This window comes from Thalassophryne amazonica, chromosome 9, assembly GCF_902500255.1.
Source record: "Thalassophryne amazonica chromosome 9, fThaAma1.1, whole genome shotgun sequence".
NCBI lineage: Eukaryota > Metazoa > Chordata > Actinopteri > Batrachoidiformes > Batrachoididae > Thalassophryne > Thalassophryne amazonica.
The window spans coordinates 87,320,291-87,344,214 of NC_047111.1; the positions used below are offsets into that span (position 1 = coordinate 87,320,291).

The 23,924-nt window shown below is 42.4% G+C and overlaps 1 protein-coding gene across 1 annotated transcript in view; it reads right to left on the minus strand.

Moving 5' to 3' along the window:
- Positions 1-23,924, minus strand: part of thoc2 (THO complex 2) — a 168,705-nt gene that overhangs the window by 29,652 nt on the left and 115,129 nt on the right. The window contains 11 exon segments of the mRNA XM_034178684.1: positions 234-292; positions 1,822-2,207; positions 6,221-6,323; positions 9,990-10,159; positions 15,023-15,207; positions 15,301-15,432; positions 15,527-15,655; positions 15,758-15,915; positions 16,316-16,457; positions 19,647-19,922; positions 21,042-21,206. Of these exon segments, the coding sequence (XP_034034575.1) occupies positions 234-292; positions 1,822-2,207; positions 6,221-6,323; positions 9,990-10,159; positions 15,023-15,207; positions 15,301-15,432; positions 15,527-15,655; positions 15,758-15,915; positions 16,316-16,457; positions 19,647-19,922; positions 21,042-21,206 (1,905 nt within the window).

The following is a 23,924-nucleotide window of genomic DNA, read 5'->3' on the forward strand; positions in this document are numbered from 1 at the left end:
CAATATTTTCTTGGCTAAGTCTTTCAGGGATTTTCTCCCAATTCTGCAAAATATGCTGATGTCCATGGAATGGTTTCCAACTGCCACTGAATTTGGTTGGGATTTCCAGATGCCAAGCCTGTGTGTATGACAACTCTCCTCGATGATCTTCGGAGCTGCTGGAATTTGCAACGGCAGGAACGCTCCAGCAGATAGAGAAGAAACGGGTTCAGCCTTCCTCAAGCCATACTAACCTTAACAGACGCGGAGTGGGATGGAGAAGAGTGACTGTCGAGCTTTCGTCTTTTGTGCTCTGTGTGGACAAGAAAATTAAATTAACTGAGCCCTACTACGGGCCTTTTGTGAACATATCGTATTGGTGTTTTGTTTTGTTTTTTGCAGATGTGACAACATATTTTACCAAACAATGCAGAAAAACACTGACTGTTGGAAATGGTGTCACTACACAGTTTGTCCAGCACAGACTGACAAATTATGTAATGTCCCCATTACATTGAATTTCTAAAATGATGCCCTTCAAAGGCACAGTGAAAACTAATTTCAACATGACAAATGAAATAAAAATATAAAAGGCAAAATGATGGGTGGCATAAGTAATTACACCCATTGATGTAACACATTTATTTATCTTGAACAGAGACAATGTAAAGTAGACATGAAAACTAAAGAATGTCCACACACTGGACATTGTTTGCTATATGTGGATGAAGCTCAGGCCCCAGAATTACTCTGGCCATGGCAAGGTCAGCCAAAAGTTCAGTCATTGGGGTAAATCATCACTTTTACAGCCAGTTTTCGTCAGACAATCAGAGGATGAACACATGAACATTTCCAAGTCACTGAATATATGTCTTGGACTTCATTTGCAACTATTATTAAGAAATACAAACAGTAATTGTACTGCATGGTAAATCTGTCAGGAGGAGGCAGTTCTCAAAAATTCGATAACCGTGCAAGAAGACGACTACAGAGAAAAGCCACAAAGACACCCCTGAAGGAGTTATAGGCTTCTCTGGTTGAAATGGGAGCTTTTGCAATTATGCTTATTAAGCGTGCATAGTGTTTGTAAGTTTTAGCATTTTTTTTTTTAGATTTAGAATGTTAATTTTCAATAAATGCAATGAATTTAACTGTATGTACATAATTTACAGAAAATTTATTTTCATTTTTGGCACATGGCCCTCCATTCAGATCCATGAGACAGTTGAAAAGAATTTTATGTTACCTCAATTTTAAGCCAAATGAGAAGCAAACCAGTTGTTAACGAGTCAGTATGTTGACTTTATTTAAATAAAATCCCATGTTTTTTTCCCAATTTAATTGTATTATTTTTAACAAAGCCAAATAAGTCTATTTTATTTATTGTTTTAGTTGTGAGGGTTTAATTTATTCTGGATAGGTTGTTTTTTGTTTGTTTTTTAAACATTCAAATTCCAATATCAGCAGGAAGAAAAAAAAAAAAGTTCACATTACAGGCCCACCTGTATGTCAGGCATGTAAGGATAAACTAATTGAAATTTGGGAAAATGAAGCACAACATCAATCCAAAAAGCAACTTTGCTGTGCTCATGTAATATAAAAAAATCAGATTAGGTCAGGTCGTGTTGCAGGTAACAATCATCACATGCAAAAAGGAAATCAGGAACAGGTGGGCTGAAGTTACATGTAGTTTGAAATGAGCTTGTTTATTGGTGTTGTTCATTTCCAACGCTTAGGTCTGGCAGCTACCAACACCACCACAGTGTATCACTAGAGTGGCTGTCATTTCCTAAATTATTTTTTTTAATAAAACAGAGAAAAGGCGTAAAATTCAGCCCTTACCCCTCTCACATTCAGCTGACTCCAATCTGGGAACTGGTGACTTGCGAGATCCAGCAACAACAATCCTCTCTCCTTTTTCCTTGGTTTTGGCCTCCTTGATGGCGTCTCGCTCCCTGGTTGGCTCCACAGTCTCCCCGTTGCCAGTCTTGACCTTATCCTCTTTGTTGCTCTTCTCCTCAGCCTTGATTTTCTCCCTGTCTGCCTTGGGCGTCTTCTCCTTACCCTCACGTGCCACTCGCTCCTCCTTGCCTACTCTCTCATCTCTCTGCTTCTCCCGACGATTCTCCCCCTTTATTTCAGGAGTGTTGCCTGGTGTCTTTTCTTTTTTCTCTTTTTTCTCCTTAACACTCTTCTCTTTGTCATCCCGGTCTTTAACGGCTTTGGTGCTGTAAAGTGATAAAGAGTTTCCTTTTAAAAAAGCTAATCAAAATATTACTTATAATTCTTGAACATCCTGGGAACATCAAGATGCATGGACCACCTTAGGGACAAATGGGAGTTCTGTAATAGGGATGAGCAATATAAGCCTAAAATTATGTCATATTTCATGGTATTAGGGGTTTTTAAGCCAAATTTGCCAATTCCATGCACAGTGACATTTTACTTTGGAGATTTTTTTTTTTAAGTGATCATGCCCACGGTGCCACCCCCCATAAATGGCACCCCGGGCCGCAGCCCGCATCGCCTGTACCAAAAACCGCCACTGTCTATTAGTATGAAAAAATGTATTCAAAAGTAGACCTTTAATTGAGGGATGTTGACGGGCATGCCCCACCCCAACACCCTTTGTGTCTGGATTTGCCCCTGGTTTACAGTCTCTGAGCAGGTAGAATGGAGATGCATATTTATGTGGAAAACATGGCCTAATTGAGAGGTAAGGTTTTATCAGCGCTTCTTACTTCACGCCGTCCTCAGAAAGAGACTTTAGGCATATTTGAAGAAAAAGCACAACAACAAAAAAAAAAACAGCGTCGGTATCTGTTGTAGAGCGTCGCGAGTCTGCAGCTGTGTTTTTAGTTTAAACACAGCAAGGACACACACAGAGCAGCACAAAGTTTGAAAGAAATGATTAAAATATGTTTGTAAACTCTGCACTCTGCCTTTTGCTCTCTGTGTCATAACACTCAGAGAAGGGAACGCTTTTTTTCAACTCGGACACACTGCACAAAACAGCAGACTGACAGCTTGCAGAATCAAACACTGATGTAAACACAGGGATGATTACAGGGGCACATACCAACTGTGTCATACTGGTACTTCGATAATATTGTGATCTGGTAGCTATCCTGAACAGACACCAGTACAAAATCACAGTAAAAGAGGGCAAAGTGTGGTATGTCCGAACCCCCCTAGCGACAGGCCAGACAACAGCGCATGGGAGCTGTGTAAAATAGGACACATTCTTATTGTAATTTTGCCACATTTTTAGTATTTTAAGAAAAAAACCCAAATGTTGTTTATTATGAATGGGCTTGCTATTTCCTGCCATCAATGTTATGTATTTATGAAAGAATCGATCACCGAGAATTCCTACTACAGCCCCTGGCAATAATTATGGAATCACAGGCCTCGGAGTATGTTCATTCAGTTGTTTAATTTGTAGAAAAAAAGCAGATCACAGACATGACACAAAACTAAAGTCATTTCAAATGGCAACTTTCTGGCTTTGGGCAAGGTGATGATGCTGGAACTTTTGTTTGGTGCCGTTCCAATGAGATTTATAAAGATGACTGCCTGAAGAGAACATGTAAATTTCCACAGTCATTCATGATATGGGGCTGCATGTCAGGTAAAGGCACTGGGGAGATGGCTGTCATTACATCATCAGTAAATGCGCAAGTTTACGTTGATATTTTGGACACTTTTCTTATCCCATCAATTCAAAGGATGTTTGGGGATGATGAAATCATTTTTCAAGATGATAATGCATCTTGCCATAGAGCAAAAACTGAAAACATTCCTTGCAAAAAGACACATAGGGTCAATGTCATGGCCTGCAAATAGTCCAGATCTTAATCCAATTGAAAATCTTTGGTGGAAGTTGAAGAAAATGGTCCATGACAAGGATCCAACCTGCAAAGCTTATCTGGCAACAGCAATCAGAGAAAGTTGGAGCCAGATTGATGAAAAGTACTGTTTGTCACTCATTACGTCCATGCCTCAGAGACTGCAAGCTGTTATAAAAGCCAGAGGTGGTGCAACAAAATACTAGTGATGTGTTGGAGCGTTCTTTTGTTTTTCATGATTCCATAATTTTTTCCTCAGAATTGAGTGATTCCATATTTTTTTCCCTCTGCTTGGTCTAAAAAAGTAACCGTTACTGACTGCCACAATTTTTTTTTCCTGATTTCTTATAGTGTTTCTTAAAGCCAGAAAGTTGCCATTTGAAATGACTTTAGTTTTGTGTCATGTCTGTGATCTGCTTTTTTCTACAAAATTAAACAACTGAATGAACATCCTCCGAGGTTGGTGATTCCATAATTTTTGCCAGGGGTTGTATGGGGTCAATTTCATTCATTCATTTTCAGCTGCTTATCCGGTTCTGGGTCACGGTAGGAGAAGAACAAGCAGCTCATCCCACACTTCCCTATCCTCTGCAAAGTCCTGTAACTCTTCCTGGGGGATCCCAAGGCATTTCCAAGCCAGCTGGGAAATGTAATCTCCCCAGCGTGTTCTGGGGCTTCCCGGAGCCTCCTCCCAGTAGGATGTGCCTGGAAGATGGCAGATGAGAAGGGAGATGAGAAGGGCGCATCTGCACCAGATGTCTCAACTAGCTCCTTTCCATGGGAAGAAGAAGCAGCTCTACTCCGAGTCCCTCCCAAATAATCGAGCTTCTCAAGCTGTCCAGCAGTGGAAGCCCAGATACCCAACAGAGCAAACTCATTTCTGTCACTTGCATCCATGATTGTATTCTTTCAGTCATTACCCAAAGCTCATGATCATAGGTCAGTAAATCAACTGACAAATTGAGAGCCTTGCTTTCCGGCTCAGCTCCTTCTTTACTACGATGGTCCGGTACAATGTCTGGAAACGTCCAGCGGCTGCCCCAATCAGTCTATCAATCTCCCACTCCGATTTACCCCACTCATGAACAAGACCCAAAGATACTTAAAACTCCTTCACTTGGGGTAGTAATAACTCTCCCTTAACCCAGAGGGGAAAATTCATCATTTTCTGACTGCTCAGTGTGCATCGGAGGTCACCACCTGATGAAGCCAACAGAACCACATCATCAGCAAAAAACAGAGATGCAACTCTGAGGTCACCAAACTGGATACCCTCCAGTCCCTGACTGTGACTTAAACTTCTGTCCACGAATGTCACAACAGGATTGGTGACGAGGGAAGCTCTGGTGGGGTCACACTCCCACCGGAAAAAGGTCTGATGTAATGCTGAGAATGCAGGCACAGCTCTTACTTTGGCCATATAGAGAACGGATTGCACACTGGAGCGAATCAGATACCCCATATTCCCATAGCACCCCCACAAGATACCCTGAAGGACCCGGTAATACGCCTTTGCCTTCTTCACAAAACACATGTAGACTGGTTGGTCATACTTGCAAGATCCCTCCAACATCCTTGCAAGGATAAAGAGCTGGTCCACCGTTTTGCGACCAGGACGGACCTCACATTGCTCCTTCTGAATCTGAGGTTCGGCTAACAGCCCAAGTTTCCTCTCTAGTACCCTGGCATAGACTTTTCCAGGGAAGCTGAGAAGTGTGATTCCTCTATAATTGAAACACACTCTCCGGTCCCCTTTTTTGAAGATGGGGACTACCACTCCAGTTTGCCAAGCCAGAGGTACTGTCCCCAACTTCCATGCCACGTAGTATAAGCGTGTCAGCCATGATAGCCCAACAACATCCAGAAATTTCAGCAACTCAGGATGAAGCTTGTCCGCCCCAGCACCTTGCCACTGAGGAGATTTTTGACTACCTTGATGACTTCCGCTAGGTTGATGACAGAAGATCTGTCTTCCATCCCAGCCTCCTTGACAGAGGGCATGGCAGTAGGGTTGAGGAGATCTTCAAAGTGTTCTTTCCACCCCGACAATATCCTCAGTCCACTTTAACAGCTCTCTTCCCCTGCTAAACACAGCCTGGGCTAAGAACTGCCTCCCTTTCCTGAAGCGCCTGACAATTAGCCAAAACAGCTTTGAAGCTAACTGAAAGTCATTTTCCATGGCCTCGCTCAATCTATTTTCTAATCTATTCAATTCAAATTATTCATATAGCATGATCAACATAAGTCGCCCCAAGGAGCTTTCTGCCAGTATATTGATAAGGGTATGATATGGCCCATTCCTATTCCATACGCTGATGGATGCAGCAAAGCCCCCAAAAAACGGATGTATTTTACAGGTTTACAGGGTGTTCTTGCTTTCAATGCATGCTTACCTATTGACAGCACTATTTCCATTGCTGGTAGTCACTTTGGCTGCTGCGCTGTTGACTTTGTTCACTGGCTTTGTGGTCCCCTGAGATTTGTCCTTGCCCCGATCTGAGGAAAGAAAAAGTAGTAGGGATTTTAGCACAGTAACAATTGAGACTGATATTTTTATTGGAACGTTACCGCTTATTTGTGATATAAAGCAAATCTACTCATAGGCTTGGGTTGTGGCCAAGCGGTTAGTATGCTTGGTTTCAACACGGAAGGTTCTCGGTTCAAAGCTCATACTTGCCACATTTCACTATATGGAGTTATATCAGGAAGTTCATCTGGCGCAAAACTTCAAACCAATTCAACATGCAGATCCACCTCGAATATGCTGTGGCGACCCCAAGTGAAAACAAAGGAGCAGCCGAAGGGACTTACTTTTGTTCTCATATTAAGCCATGTTCTGGTAACCTTTAATAGATATGCTGCCTGTTTTTGTTACCATCTCTAATTTTCTCAGATGAAGAACAGACTGTTGTTGCATTCTGAATGCGCATGCCTAAATCCTGTATGACTAATTGTGAACTCCCACCTCCATTGTTGGCTTGGGGGGAAAAGCATTAAGTACATATTTAATCAAAAACACAATCAATGAGCTGCTCTCCAGAGCGCAGGCTAAGGAGGACATGGCGCCCTCCAGATCCAAGTCCAAAGGCCCCCTGATACGAGCACTTTGGTTTACAATAATTTCAAGAGGTGCCTGCTGAAAGAGCTGCTGGAGAGAGACAAGGGCAAACCCTGAAACCTCAGAGTGCAGGGATGAAGTCAGAGAGGTGAGGTCAAATTCAGTTGCTTGCAGTGCACTTTTTACTGTTTCTAAATACCCGAAAAACACAAAGTTGGTGTTTTCGTTTCACGATGACTGGAGCAGTATGCTTGAAGGTTTTCGACAAATTAATGGAATGTTGTGTTTTTAAGTGCCAGAATTGTTTATCATGTCATAGTGCTCCACAATCTGCCCGAGAACGCTCCGTGATGGAAAGCACCACCATTTTTCCAGCTTTCTCTCCAAACATAGCTGTTACTTCTACAAAACATGTTTCAATCAAGACCTTAAATGTAGTTTTCACACAAGCTATTTTTATTCTTGCAATGTTGAATGATTTTCATGAATAAAACTATGAAAAAAAATGTGCGTACAGGATTACAGCTGCTGGCACCAATGTTGTCCTTTTGGCTGCTCCCATTTGGTCGTGGTCGCCACAGCGGATACCAGCTAGAACTGCAGTGGTATTTGGCACAAGTTTTATGCTGGATGGCCTGACAACTATTCCATTCCTCCTGACCATGAGAGGGCAGTGTTTAGCACTTGGATTATCCCACACCTGCATGCGCAGAGATCGAGATCTTATACGAACAAAGTCATGTTAGTAGGCATGACCTGCCTGATGTCAGCTAACAATACATAAGACTGTGTCACCCAGCATTCAGTTCTTTTTCCATCTCTTGCCTGAGAGCAGAAGGTTGAATGATTTTGGCTCGCTTGTCTTGTCGGAGCCTCACAACCATTTTGGTTGGAGCTACGCAAACACTTCTTCCAGAAGCTGCAAGATGACTTATTTCTTGTCCTTTTTTCTCAGCTAGGCTACCGCTCTTGGTGAGTAAATCTGCTTTCTATGAGTAAACGTTGGTGCTACAGCTAATGTTTGCCAAGCTGTCTCTGACCACTGTGGTGTGAGTGTTTTCCAACTTCCTGCTGAAAAGCTATTTTGGTGGCTTGGATCATTGCCATTAACGTCTGTGTTAACCCACGGACCAGTGGCATATTTTTTGAACTGAGCTGCATGTTGCGAGTGTTTCCTGCACCGTAGCCGGGACATACCGTGCCGACTTTGGTCACTGCGGCGTGAGGATTTTTCGGTTCGTGCTACACTGTCATTTTGATGGCTTAACTCATTACAGTTGACATTTGTGTTAGTCCACAGACCACTGGCATATTTTTTAAATTAAACTACTTGTTGCAACTGTTCCCTGCTCCAATTATACAGCAGCTGTAGCCGGAACATACTGCGCTGACTTTGTCCACTGCAGCATGAGTGTTTCTGCTCCCTGCTACACTGCCATTTGGGGTCTAACATTGTGACAACTGGCTGTGAGTGCCATGAGCATCCTGTAGTGCAGAGTTAAGTTGCTGGTGGACGGAGTGTGCTTCCCGCTCCCCATTTTACCATGTTGCACAGAGTGCAGTAGCTGGTGGATGTAGTGTACTTCCTGCTTCCTGTTTTACTGCATTTTGCCACAGGATTTGGCTGGAGAATGTATTGAGTGTACTTCATTTACTACTATGCACACAGAATAATGTCAACCAAGTTGGTGCACATGTGCAGTAGCTGTTTGGCCCCTCTGAGGCTGGCCATAATTTATGCCCATCATGTACTGGGACTGGAAACTTGAAACAAGCACTCACAGAAGTCGCTTGCTTCAACTGTGTTTCCATATCATTGGGTGAGAGGTTGGCCAGACTGCCCAGATTTGAAGCTGAGATGCCCTCTGCAATACTGGCCTCCATATTACATAAGCACACACAGAGTGAGGCCCTTACTACTACAGTAAAAAAGAGTAGCCATGACCTGATCTCGTCTGATAAGGTAGACACGCTAGACTGAATTTTCTCAGATGAAGTCATTGCTCCTTTGTCTGCAGCCTCCTGCTGTTTCTGCTCTTCCTCTCACAGAGCAGTTAGCGCCTTCAATTTCAATTACAATTTATTTCATTTATATAGCGGCAAATCACAACAGACGTTCAGAGGTGCTGGTCTGATCTTAAATCTTTCACCCATTTGCAACAGAATTGCAGGGCACTGTGTGCAATGAAGGATGTGACACAGTATGGCTTAGACAACATGCCATCAGTTGACAGTGTCATTACAAGCCTGGCTGTAGTAGCTGATGCTACCCAACCAGAGGCCCGTTGTCCACGGCCTCAGTGTAAGGTCACTGATGACCGCCTTACCAAGAACTATGACACAGTGGCACAAATTGGTCGTCTAGGGAACTCCCAGTCTCACCTTCCCCTGGCACACACAGTCTCTCCAGGATGCAGAATTACAATAAACTCCCAGGCACCAACCTAAACACGCAGGTGGCTTCAGCCCTGCAAACAGATGTGCTTCCTGGGGTTGGGGTCAGGCTTGTTAGCCCTCCCAGCAGTCCACTTTGAGCCACCTACAGGGACACCACCTGGAAATGACTCGTGGGACCTTCATGACCGCCCCCTGGAATGATCAAGGGGCCACAGCATTCGGGTTTGATGCCCAGTATAGTATAGCCACCAATCTTTTTTCCTGGTAAGAGCTCGGCCAGTGGCGGGCCTTACTCTTAAACAATGAGTCGTTTCCACATTGGTCAGGGGCTACGACATTCAGTTCAATCGTCGTCCCCCAAATTCAATGGGGTAAAAGTTATGGTTATTACAGACCCAGAGAGGTCTCTTGTTCTCAGGCAGGAAATTTCAGAGCTCCTAAAGAAAGGAGCAATAGAAACGGGTTCTATTAATTTATTTTCTAGTTCCAAAAATGGATGGTGTTTTTCATCCTATTCTCGACCTCAGAAATTTAAATCAATCCAAAAAAAAAAAAAAACGTTCATATTGTGGAATAAGAACTAGACAAAATGTACACATAGAACAGTTTGATGTCAGTTTCATTCTTTTTTTTTTTTTTAAGATAAATTGATAATTTAGTTCAGGACTGTGGCACTGCCTTCTTAGTAAATCTTCACTAGCACTCACCACCATCCTCGGACGCCTCCTCTGTCTTGCATGTGATGGTGGCAGGCTTGCCTGTGTTGCCAGGTCCATTCTGCTGATTGGCAGGTGTAGCACTGCGCGTGGGTTCCTTATGGTGAAACGCATTCTCAGGGACCATGTGCACCTTCTGGGTTTTCAATCGACCTGAATAACTGTAAGATGATGCATAGTGTTTGCACAAGGCAGAGAGAAACCTCAACAGAACTTTGAATGTCAAAAACAGCAACAGTTCTCAAAAAGGGACAAGATGTATCCATCCACTGACTAGTCTATAGAAAATGTGATAATTCCTCATACTTAGTTTGTGCAGTTATTTCTTGTCTCTGAAAATGGAGGGACAATGTATAATAATGTCTATAATTCCTAAAGGGTTAATGCAAGTTTTGTGAAACCCTTTAATTAAAGTATTATACAGCAAAGCACCTTGCGGCGATGAGAGTAAGGGGGCATTTCTGAAGTTGTAACACTTTGCTACACAAAAACCAACGATTAATTTTGTTGATATAACATTGTTTTGGACATACTGCACTTTTATTTTTTACAATATAAATATATATCAAGTTCAAACTGCCATGTGGAACTGAGGTATTCAATACACTACCATACTACAGAGGAGGAACCTGTGATTCGTGCCATTTTGTTTTTGAGTACCATGTTTTACACGCATCTTGCATCTTCTATGTTTTCTTCAATCAATCTTAATAACCCCCCTATCAGTGCAATATTGTTGTCTTTTCCCACTTAGACAAATTTACTGACGAGTCCCCGGCTGAGCGCTGCTACATTGGAGTTTACTCCAGCAGACTAGAGGGTCGCCTCCTTGCATCTTCGGGGGGCGGGGGGAACTTTGTTGTTTGTGCGTATGCATCGAACAGCATTTTGGAGTATTCTGCCTTCTTGGAGTCCCTGAATGGAGTCCTGTATGGGACTCCAGTGGAGGACTCCATTGTTCTGCTGCGGGACTTCAACGCACACGTGGGCAATGGCAGAGACACTTGGAGAGGTGTGATTGGTAGGAACGGCCTCCATGATCTAAACCCAAATGGTCTTTTGTTATTGGACTTCTGTGCTAGTCATGGACTGTCCATAACAAACACCATGTTCAAACATAAGGATGGTCATAAGTGTAGGTGGTAAAAGAGCACCATAGGCTGAAGATCGATGATCGATTTTGTGATCATCTGATTTGAGGCAGCATGTTCTGGACACTCAGGTGAAGAGAGAGGCAGAGCTGTCAAATGATCACCATCTGATGGTGAGTTGGATTAGAGGGTGGGGGGAGGACTTTGGACAGACCTGGTAAGCCCAAACGGATAGCACAGGTGAACTGGGAACGTCTGGAGGAGCCCACTGTCCGACAGATCTTCAACTCACACCTCTGGCAGAGCTTCTCTAGCATCCCTGTGGAGGTTGGGGGCATTGAACCAGAATGGGCAATGTTCAAAGCTTCCATTGCTGAAGCTGCAGCGGGGAGCTGTGGCCTGAAGGTCTTAGGTGCCTCAAGGGGCGGCAACCCTTGAACACCGTGGTGGACACCGGTGGTCAGGGAAGCCGTCCGACTGAAGGAGTCCATCTGGGATATGCTATCTCGGAGGACTCCAGAGGCAGTTGCAAGGTACCGATAGGCCCGGAGGGCAGCAGCCTCTGCTGTGGGGGAGGCAAAGCAACGGGTGTGGGAGGAGTTCGGAGCAACCATGGAGAAGGACTTTCGGTCGGCACCAAGGTGCTTCTGGTGGACTGTGAGGCACCTCAGAAGGGGAAAATGGGGAACCATCCAAGCTGTCTACAGTCAGGATGGGACTCTGTTGACCTCAACTGAGGATGTAATCCGGCCCTGGAGGGAACACTTTGAGAAACTCCTGCATCAGACCAGAGCGCCCTCTATAGTAGGGACAGAGCTGGAAGCTGATGGAGGACTTTCATCAATTTCCCTGGTGGAAGTCCCTGAGGTAGTCAAACAACTCAGCAGTGGCAAGGCCCCGGGGGTTGATGAGATCCGTCCAGAAATGCTGAAGGTTCTGGGTGTGGAGGGATTGTCTTGGATGAGATGTCTCTTCAACATTGCGTTGAGATCTGGGACAGTGCCTAAGGAGTGGCAAACTGGGGTTGGGGTCCCCATATTTAAAAAGGGGGACCAAAGAGTATGTGCCAACTACAGGGCCATCACACTACTCAGCCTCCCTGGTAAAGTCTACTCCAGCATGCTGGAAAGGAGGGTTCGGCCGATAGTCAAACCTCTGATTGAAGAGGAACAATGTGGGTTCTGTCCTGGTCATGGAACAACTGACCAGCTCTTTACTCTCACAAGGATCCTGGAGGGTGCCTAGGAGTATGCCCACCCAGTCTACGAGGTCTGTCAAAGTATCGTACCTTTTTATTTTTTTCAAAAACTATATGGATTTCATTCATATGTTTTTACATCAGACAAGCTTGAACCCTCGTGTGCATGCGTGAGTTTTTCCACGCCTGTCGGTGACGTCATTCACCTGTGAGCACGCCTTGTGGAAGGAGTGGTCCCGCCCCCTCGTCGGATTTTCATTGTCTGGAAATAGCGGAATGATTTGGACTTTTTTTTCCCATCAGAATTTTTTTCAGAAGCTGTTAGAGACTGGCACCTGGAAACCATTTGAAAAATTTATCTGGCTTTCGGTGAAAATTTTACAGGCTTCACAGAGAATAAGGACTGTTACTACAGCTTTAAGGACGGCTTTAAGGACGCTCGGCGCGCCGCGCTCCGAGCTGCGACGACGAGGCAGAAAACGCCAGATCATTTCTAAGCTGATGGTTCTGTGGATACGAGACCATCGTGTGCACTTTCTCTGGTTATCACAAGAGCTGGACATCAGCCATTTTCCGGCAAATTTCACTTTTGACATGCCCAGCTCTCCACAATTTCTCTTATACTCACTCGACTGGTAAGCACTGAAAGCCGAGATAGGCATGTCCCAACATGTCCCCTGGCACTCCGAAACGGAGGTGTTCCTTTGTCTCGCTTCATCAGCGAATCGGTCGTGACGCGCGAAGCCTCTGTGCGGCGTTCCATGACAAAATCTCTTGTTAAAAGTGAAATCTGCCGGAAAATGGTTGATGTCCAGCTCTTGTGATAACCAGAGAAATTGCACACGACGGTCCCAGCTCCACACAGAGATCCGTTTAGAAATGATGTGGTGGTTTCTGCCTCTCAATGGCGGGTCGGAGCGCGGCGCGCCGAGCGCCATTGTGGGCCGTCCTTAAAGCTGTAGTAACACTCATTCTCTGTGAAGCCTGTGAAATTTTCACCGAAAGCCAGATAAATTTTTCGAATGGTTTCCAGCTGCCTGTCTTTAACAGTTTCTGAAAAAATTCTGATGGAAAAAAGCCCAAATCATTCCGCCATTTCCTCGCAATGAAACAACGACGAGAGGGGTGGAGCAGTGCTCACTCAAAGCCTGCCCACAGGCGAATGACGCAACCGACAGGCGTGGAAAAACTCACACATGCGCACGAAGGTTCAAGCTTGGCTGACGTAAAAACATATGAATCAAATCCATATAGTTTTTGAAAAAAATAAAAAGGTCTGTAACTTTTCTCACAGACCTCGTATATATACACAAAAGACCTATTTCTCTCAAATAAGGCACACCTGTGCAATAAACATGCTGTCTAATCAGCATCTTGATATGCCACACCTGTGAGGTGGGATGGATTATCTCAGCAAAGGAGAAGCGCTCACTAACAGATTTAGATAGATTTGTGAACAATATTTCAGAGAAATAGGCCTTTTGTGTATACAGAAAAAGTTTTAGATCTTTGAGTTCAGTTCATGAAAAATGGGAGCAAAAACAAGTGTTACATTTAGTTTTTGTTCAGTACACACACACACACACACACACACACACACACACACACACACACACACACACACACACACACACACACACACACACACACACACACACACACACACTCCAATCTATTCAATTTATCAAGATAAAACCCAAATTAGAGTATTCATGTCAACTCTAGTGGCAAAATACAGGCATCTACACTTATCTTGGGGGAGGTGATGTCTAGTGGTTAAAATGTTGGGCTTGAGACCAGAAGATCCTCCTGACTGGAAAATCACTGAGGGCCCTTGGACAAGGTCTTTAATCCCCTACTGCTCCCGGTGTGTAGCGAGCGCCTTGTATGGCAGCACCCTCACATTGGGGTGAATGTGAGGCATTATTTGTAAAGCGCTTTGAGCGTCTGATGAAGATGGAAAAGCGCTATATAAATGCATTCCATTTACCATTTTATCTTCAAAAACTTGAGAAAATACCATATTCCACTACTACTACTACAAAAAAAGCATCTTAAAATGACCACACCAGCATTTTCATGTCCATGACTAGGGTTTAGAACTGGCACACACCTTTTTCCAATACATAAAAATGGATGTGTAAAGTTAAAAGGCAGTTTTCTTACAGCTGCTGGAAGCTACTAGACTCCGTTGTTTCAATATGTAAAACCTTCTTGGGGTGTTTAATCCACAATAGCATACATCATCAATATAAGGGGTTCTTCTATGCCATATTTTTAAGGCTCTTTGCATTAAAAAAGTATGTAGAAAGTTATTACAGTATGTTTTGTTGTAATCCATTCACATACTATGATTTATTAAAGTTGAATTTTTAGTTTGACTGGAATCTGAAAGGATGAAAACCAATATTTCAAGTAAACTAATGTGTTTTGTTTTTAACTAAATGAGCTGAATGTAATGCACCAGAAAAAGGAAGGAAATTGCTTTTAACTTTACTGTTACAGTTTTATGGTTTAAAAAATAACTGCTCGTAGCACAATGTGCATGCCAACCTCGTATAGCACTCCAATATCAAAATGGCTCATATGTTCCATTAGGTACAACTGCTATTTTTTACATCCTAAGTGCATTAGTGTATCTCCACATATTGCTGTTTCATTATGGCCACCCTTTACACATTATAATTTAACGATATGCTCCACAGAGTGCTGAACACCACACAATGCTGTGTTACCCCATTGCTAATGCATAAAGGTCTGGTCTCTTGTCCTTCTCCTCAGTGCAGATTTTTTGGACACGGCACTCCAGTGCTTGGCCCAGGTTCATGACTTTGGGGTAACAGGGCAGGATCTTTGTAAGCACAATGAGAATGTTCCGGATGTGGGTGTAATCTCCTGTCTCCAGACAGTGGACTGAAGCCTGGATGAAAATGGGATAAAGCATAGAATTAGAGTTTTACTTCATCGATATGCAAATGAATATGCAGAGCGAGAGAGAGTGAGAGAGGCTCACTTTAGTCAACATGTAGTGCCATTTGTGCACCACATGCCTAAAGTTCTCGTAATCAAGATGATCTGCTTTGTTTCCTCCATCAAAGCCTGCGGCTCTGAAGACTGTCAGGAAGCCAGGATAATTGCTGCACTCCTTTACCCACAAAAAAGACAAGATGAAGTTGATCGTCGATCAAGTTAAGCAGAAATAACTGTTACAAGTGTATAGAAGAAACACAGCTGGGCACCTTGTCATAGATTGCACGGTCACTGTGCCACCGGGTCACAGTCTCCAGCATGCAGCAGAGGAAGCGTCCATAGCGGTGAGACTCATTCTCTGTGCAGCTGGCCACTGTGTAAATAATAGCGGAAAACACCTGCAGAGAAAACATTTTAACAGCAGTTGGGTTTCACAAACACTGGAGTGGTTGAGTGGTGGCATTTTTATTGTTTGTTTAGTAAATGTACAAATGTCTAACCCTGTCATAACAGAGGAGAGTGCAGAAGTTGAGTGTCTTCTGCTGGTGCACCAGCTCTACGAAGCGAGCGCAGTACACGGCATCGATAGAAGAGAAGATGCAACGAGGGAAAAGACAGAGCTGCAGGAACTTTGTGATGGTTTCATTCTTTGTCGATTCTGCCAAAAGATCTTAATCAGCATTAAAGTACAAAAAAAAGGATCACATTTTGATGTTGTTAATGATCAGCTTTGCCTCAACATCCCCTCCTTTCTACATCAACACTCTTGTTTAGAAACAAAGTTAAGCCTCGTCTATGCTTTTGCTTGGGGCTGATGACTGTGGTGCAGAGAGCAAGAAGGCAGTGCCGAGGCACATTATCTGTCTCAAAATTCTCCAATACTGCAGCTGCTGGCAGGAAGCAACTACTCAGTGAAAGCAGCTGACAGTAGACGGCAAACACCGGACCAACATAATGCAAGAGGACAGCTACAACACTTTCTCTTACCAAATCCATCTCAACACTTAAAAACATAGAATATTTTCCTGAAATCAGTGCAGGAACACTGTGATACTTACTGGTCAACAACCAGTTGTCCTTCTCCAGTTTGAGACGGTGTAAAACCCTCCCAACATGTTCAAGCTGCTTTTTCGCCTCCTCTTGCAGTTTTTCTTGTAGGGCGGTGCAGCGTTCCTTCTCCTTCTTCTTCTTATTTAAGGGCTACATTAGAAGGAAGCCAAAAGAATATTCCCAACATAAACACACACACAAAATGTAATAAGTGATTTCTTTCACAATCAGTTCTCAAGTATTTGAAAAAAAAAATCCATCCATCCATTTTCTAATCTGCTTACTTCAATTAAGGGTCATGTATCCAAAATATACTTTTATTCTTTTTTCCATATACAAGTCACACTCATAATCCAGAAATGTATGGAGGCATGAACATACACACAGACAGATGACAATGCTTTAAGTTTTGGAATCATTAGGATAGATATTACAGACACTGTTCAACAATGATATAATGTACAGAGTGCACAATGCTTGAAGTGGCTCCGTTATAAAAGTTCATACAGTAAGGAAACATAGTACATGATGATGCTTATCTATTATGGAATAAACTGTTTAAAATATTCAAAAGTTCTAGTGCTAAAAGAAAAACATGAGCAGATGCACTAGCAAACTGAGTGCAATTCTTTATCCTCCATTCTGGAATGCCAGTGAAGGACAATAATACAGTGAACCCCAGTTACTGAGTTGTTGGCTATTATGGTCGGTACAAATTTTGTAGGTGAAAAGGAAAGTGAACTATGAATGGTACAATGTTGCAGTAAGAGTGGCAGACAATAAGGCAGGACGTCTTGTGATATTACCCCCTCTCATCCCCATGCAGTTTCTGTTTGGGGTTTGGTTTTTCTTCCAGTTATATTTTTTTTTTAGTCACCGTAAGCTGAGTCACTCCACAAGTCCCGCACCTCTGAAGGCCCTGTCACACCTTCACAAATTAGCCAGCGTATACTGATGTATTAAAAATATGCTGAATACGCTGGCATATGTCTACAACCCCAGTTCCAATGAAGTTGGGATGTTGTGTAAAATGTAAATAAAAACAGAATACAGTGATTTGCAAATCCTCTTCAACCTATACTCAATTGAATACACCACAAAGACAAGATATTTAATGTTCAAACTGATAAACTTTATTGTTTTTGTGCAAATATTTGCTGATTTTGAAATGTATGTCTGCAACACATTTCAAAAAAGCTGGGACAGTGGTATGTTTACCACTGTGTTACAGCACCTTTCCTTCTAACAACACTCAATAAGTGTTTGGGAACTGAGGACACTAATTGTTGAAGCTTTGTAGGTGGAATTCTTTCCGATTCTTGCTTGATGTATGACTTCAGTTGTTCAACAGTCCGGGGTCTCCGTTGTTGTATTTTGCACTTCATAATGTGCCACACATTTTCAATGGGTGACAGGTCTGGACTGCAGGCAGGCCAGTCTAGCACCCGCACTCTTTTACTACAAAGTCACACTGTTGTAACACGTGCAGAATGTGGCTTGGCATTGTCTTGCTGAAATAAACAGGGACATCCTCAAAAAAGACGTTGCTTGGATGGCAGCATGTGTTGATCCAAAACCTGGATGTACCTTTCAGCATTGATGGTGCCATCACAGATGTGCAAGCTGCCCATGCCATGGGCACTAACATATCCCCATACCATCACAGATGCTGGCTTTTGAACTTTGTGCTGGTAACAATCTGGATGGTCTTTTTCCTCTTTTGTCCGGAGGACACGAAATGTGGACTCATCAGACAACAGCACACTTTTCTACTTTGCATCTGTCCATTTCAAATGAGCTCAGGCCCAGAGAAGGCGGCAGCATTTCTGGATGTTGTTGATGTATGGCTTTCGCTTTGCATAGTAGACTTTTAACTTACACTTGTAGATGTAGCGGTGAACTGTGTTAACTGACAATGGTTTTCTGAAGTGTTCATGAGCCCACGAGGTAAGATCCTTTACACAATGATGTCGGTTTTTAATGCAGTGCCGCCTGAGGGATAGAAGGTCACGAGCATTCAATATTGGTTTTCGGCCTTGCCGCTCACGTGTAGAAAGTTCTCCAGATTCTCTGAATCTTCTGATTATATTATGGACTGTAGATGATGGAATCCCTAAATTCCTTGCAATTGAACTTTGAGAAACACTGTTCTTAAACTGCTGGACTATTTTTTCACGCAACTGTTCACAAAGTGGTGATCCTCGCCCCATCTTTGCTTGTGAACGGATGAGCCATTTGGGGATGCTCCTTTTATACCCATGACACTCACAATTAGTGTCCTCAGTTCCCAAATGCTTACTGAGTGTTGTTAGAAGGAAAGGTGATGTAACACGGTGGTAAACATACCACTGTCACAGCTTTTTTGAAATGTGTTGCAGGCATCCATTTCAAAATCAGCAAATATTTGCACAAAAACAATAATGTCTATCAGTTTGAACATTAAATATCTTGTCTTTGTGGTGTATTCAAATGAATATAGGTTGAAGACGATTTGCAAATCATTGTATTCTGTTTTTATTTACATTTTACATAACGTCGCAACTTCATTGGAATTGGGGTTGTAATAACTTATGAGTAAATTTTGTATAAGTTAAGAGCACATTGAAGCATGCTGGTATAATATATACATCGTAGTACGGTGAGTTGGTCAAAACATTTTGGGCATGCACAGTATTTTCGATGCACGCCAGAGTATGGCTTATACGTTCCGCATACACGGGCCGTCAGTTGTATGTAAGTTATGCAATTGGTTACACAAGTTAAGTCGAAATACAGCCATTGATTGGCTCAACAACTGAAAGCTGCAGTCCTCATGCAAATAGTTCAGACTGTTTCAAATATTAAAACCATTCACACGTTAAGTAAAGCTAAAGTCTTAATCTTTATCATCGCAGCCTGAAGAAAACATATCCACATAAAGTATCCTGATTTTGGAAAATAATGTATGGAAACACTTTAGTTCCTTGTCCTGGCTGAAGAAATGTAGCATTTTCAAAGATGTCCCCCTCTGTTTGCTCCTGGTGTGTTTCTCAGCCTGAACCAGACACTGGCATTCTGCACCACAACACGTTTCCCAGCATCATCTCTACATGTCAGCAGTGGACCAATAACTGTAGAACCGTGCGTACGCCAGCCATGAATTTGGTGTGGCACATCGCACATTTCAATTTTGATACATCTGAACGTTAGCGCGGAGAAGGATGTACGCCACATTTTTGTCCATACGCAACGTGGTAATATACTTGTTGTGAAAGGGGATATGACAATCACCAAAACATCATTGCACATCAACATTAGTTATTTGTTCTGATCACAAATTCCACCACAAAAACTACTCACCATCTCGATGTTCTCTTCAATGGCCTTGATTTGGGCCTTAAGTTTGTTGATTTCACGTTCATAAGCAGTATGTGGCACAGCCAAGTCATACATGGTGAGAGACCAGAAGGTGATGTAGAACTGAGGCCTGAGGTCGTCCCAAACCCTGGGTGGGTGGAGGGACACCACAGCCTCATGGACTGGCGTCATCACCTGTTCACAGGCTGCCACGTATTTGTGTGCTTTCTGCTGCTGCCGGTTACCTTTGTCTGCTTTCTTCAGCTCATCATACTTGGACTGTTGGGGAGCAGGGGAGAAGCACTTTTTAAAGATTCTACAACACTGTCTCCATTGTAAAAATGTGCTTCTGTTCTGCAAATGTTTCTTAAGCGTGGGAAATGTTAAAACATGCAAAAGCTTTTTTGCTTTTATATTTTATGCTCATTTGAGAAAATTAAATAAAATACTTTGTAATGTGTAATTACAGTCCCAGCAAAGGCCAGTGCCCAGCCGGATAGACTGGGAAAATGCAGATGAAGTGTCATGTCCAAGGACGGAAACAGAGTGTGACTGGGAGTCAAATCCAAGTCCACATACTGGTAGTCAAAGTCCTATCTCACTGAGCCATGGCTTCCATGTGGCCACTCTATCATAAAGACCTGATTGGTGGATTGCTGCAGAGATGGTTGTCTTCCTGGAATGTTCTACTTTCTCCACAGAGAAATGCTGTAGCTGTGACAGAGTAACCATCAGGCTCTTGGTCACTCCCTGACTAAGGCCCTTCATCCCGATCGCTCAGTTCAGACTGGCAGCCATCTCTAGGAAGAGTCCTGGTGGATCCGAACTTCTTCCATTTATGGATGCTGGAGGAGGCCACTGTGCTCACTGGGACCTTCAAAGCAGCAGAAATGTTTCTCTACCCTTCCCCAGATTTGTGCCTCAAGATAATCCTATTTTGGAGGTGTTAAGATAATTCCTTTGACTTCATGCTTGGTTTGTGCCCTGACATGCACTGTCAACTGTGGGACCTTATATGTAGACAGGTGTGTGTCTTTCCAAATCATGTCCAATCAACTGAATTTACCCCAGGTGGAATCCAGTTAAGCTGTAGAAACATCTCAAGGAGGACCAGTGGAAACAAGATGCACCTGAGCTCAATTTTGAGCTTCATGGCAAAGGCAAAGGCTGTGAATACTTACGTACATGTGGTTTCTTTTTTGTCTTTTTTTATTAAAAAAAAAAAAAAATCTCAATGTTTTTCACATCATCATTATGGGTTATTGTGTGTGAAATTTTGAAGGAAAAAAAATATCATCATCCATTTTGGGATAAGGCTATGACATAAAATGTGGAAAAGGTGAAGAGCTGTGAATACTTTTCGGATGCACTGTATCAAAGCTTTGGCAGTCCACTCACCAAAATCTGATGGGCATACATCGGTCGACACAGGAAGAAAGCTGCATCATGTGGAGTGTGGAACTGATTACAGAGGACATCGATGGTGGGTACAAGCTTAATGTAGTCATCTGAGCTGAAGTTGGAAGCCAGAAAACCTCCAAACTGCACTAGTGTATCATGGCACTGCAGAAAGACAAAGTACTGCTTGTTAGTACACCAGAGTGTACAATATAAGTTTACATACATTTTGGCTAAAATTCTCTACTGTACATATTCCATTTTATCCAACAATGTGTCTTAGATGGTCAGAATGTCTGTCTTATTTCCATATGGTTATTTAAGTAGTTGTAGATTTGTTTGTTTCATTCATTATGTCAAGAGTTCTAACGGGTCAACAGTTTACATTCAGCAAGATGAATACCTCTTTAAGCAGCACAGAAGATTCCAGATTGATTAAATTACTTATGAAAAGCTTATGATTGACTAACTGGCATAACATGGGATAATTGGTGAACCTTTTGCTGTATTTGAGGGCCTAAAACAAGAACCAATGCTTTCTTGGGTTCAAGAGGAGAGGGGACAAAAAAATCCCTCAAGATTAAGACAAGGCATCAAGTAAGCAATTTTATATGTCCCCTAATCATGTTCTTCCTTAAGCCCCGGTCACACGGCACTAAGGAAGGACACCAAAGCCAAAACCAAATGAGAAATCTGGACATACATTGACTTTTGGAGACATTGTTTAACCGTCGTCCAGCTTTGTTTCTGTAGCTGGCGCTTCGTAAGAATTTTCAAACTGCTGAAAAATGTGAACGAATCCCGACGACAGGCTCAATTCTTCCGTATTCCATTTTGCTTTCTATTTGCGTAGTTCCTGTACCACCAGCATTCCATTTGATTGTCGTCCGACGTCTTGCATGAACACTGACAATATCTAAATGGATGAATAACTAAAGATCAGTCAAGCTGAACGTGAGTCTTCCATGTGTGGGATGAAAAGCAATGTTTTCATACACAAACAATAGCAGCAATAACATTTTATCAACTACTTTAACTATTTACGCACACTGCAGCTGTCTCTGGCTGCAACGTGTGTGTGCATGAACACATTCTCAAGACAACGCAGCTGCAGGTGGCTGTGGAGAGCACAGACTCCCTACAGAAATGATGACACGCTGGCACTCAGTCTGAAACCCACTCATGTCATCATGAATGTTTCGTTTTGATTTTGTTTCGAGCGTCACGTTGCCGTTCGCTTTTTCTTTTGTTATTTTCGGTTTCGTTTCGGTCTTTTATGCACTCTGCACTCGCAGGCTTTTCGGTGAAGGGAGAAGTCCAGGCTCATTCGTCCACTTTTTCTCGATGATGTGCGACTTTGGGACTTTTTTCCCTTTGTTCAGCTATCACTGTATGCTGTGTGACCGGGCCTTTGACAGCCATGTCAAAAATAACCACAGTATCACAAGCAACTGTACAAACACATAAAAACATAGAAATCTTTGGAATATGGCAAAGGAGGGCTACATTAATATGCAGAAATTAATTAATTTCATTCTGAAGGTCCAGTAGACCCTCTGGATCAATATGGAACTGATGAAGGAGTATGAGGTACCAGGTAGAAATGTGATGTCTTCTACTTTAACAGCACGCTCAATGACCTGAACGGCTGTTGACCATGAAGTATGCCAAGAATCCAATACGGCAAGACATACGTTTGCACTGAGCAACACGAGCACCTTTCTGTGCATATCAAAATAACCAATGAGATTATTTTGAGCATTGTATCTACAGGGATTAAAGCAAGAAAAAAAAAAAATCCTCTGATTTTTTTTTTTTAATGGCCCAATCATAAGCTGTTCACCATCTACCTTTTTATAGAAACCTTTTTGCGACTGTGTCCTAGGATTTAAAGGAAAAACAAGGTGGTGACAGCTGAGAAAACAATCAAAATCAACAGAAATCTGTAAAAATACAAAAGATTAAAAGCAAGCAGGGTTCTAATAATAATAATAATGATAATAATAATAATGCTATTCCACTGAAACATGTTGGAAAAAAAGACCTGTCACGACAGGAAAAACTCTGCCTGCTTCAAATATTAATGTGTTTTAACCAATTCAATGTTATTTATTTTATTAACTTAGACTTTGACAGAAACATTCAAAAAAGAACTTTGGTATTACAGATATTACAACATAAATGTCATTTCATTTTTTTGTCTATGATTATTATTTGTTTTGTTTTTTTTTGTTGATTATTCTTTCTTTCAATGCATCTAAAACTAGTCAAAATGAGTTAAAATAAGGCTTGCCAATAATGTTTTAGACGTGTAAATCCCTATAGCTTCAGGGGGCTCTGTCCCCTTGACCCCCGCTGGGAACCCCGGCCATGAGGCAGGATCACATAATTTACCCAACACTAAAATGTGTCTAGCTAGAACCCTGAAAGCAAGCTCTTTTTTAAAATCTTGGTCAAAAAAGGATGAGCAGAAATTTAAAATATAATGCAATGCTAAAATGTCGGCCGTATAGCATAAAAATAATGCAATGCTAAAATACCCTTGGCCATATAAGCATTGTGTTCTTTATAATTTGCAGTTGTTTAATTACGTCCACCAAGGACGTAATAAAAGCATTGGCTTTTATTTATAATTCTGTCCTTTAACAGGATTACGTCAAAACTCCTGCACGGATTTTGATGAAATTTTCACCACAGATACATATTAGGCCACGTAAGAACCCACAAAATTTTGGAGGTGATCTGCATCAAGTTTCACTTTATATAAGCCTTGACGGATTACTGTTAGCAGGATTGCATCAAAACTACTGTACAGATTTTGACAAAATTTTCAACACAGATACATATTAGGCCATGGAAGACTCCGTTAAATTTCGGAGGTGA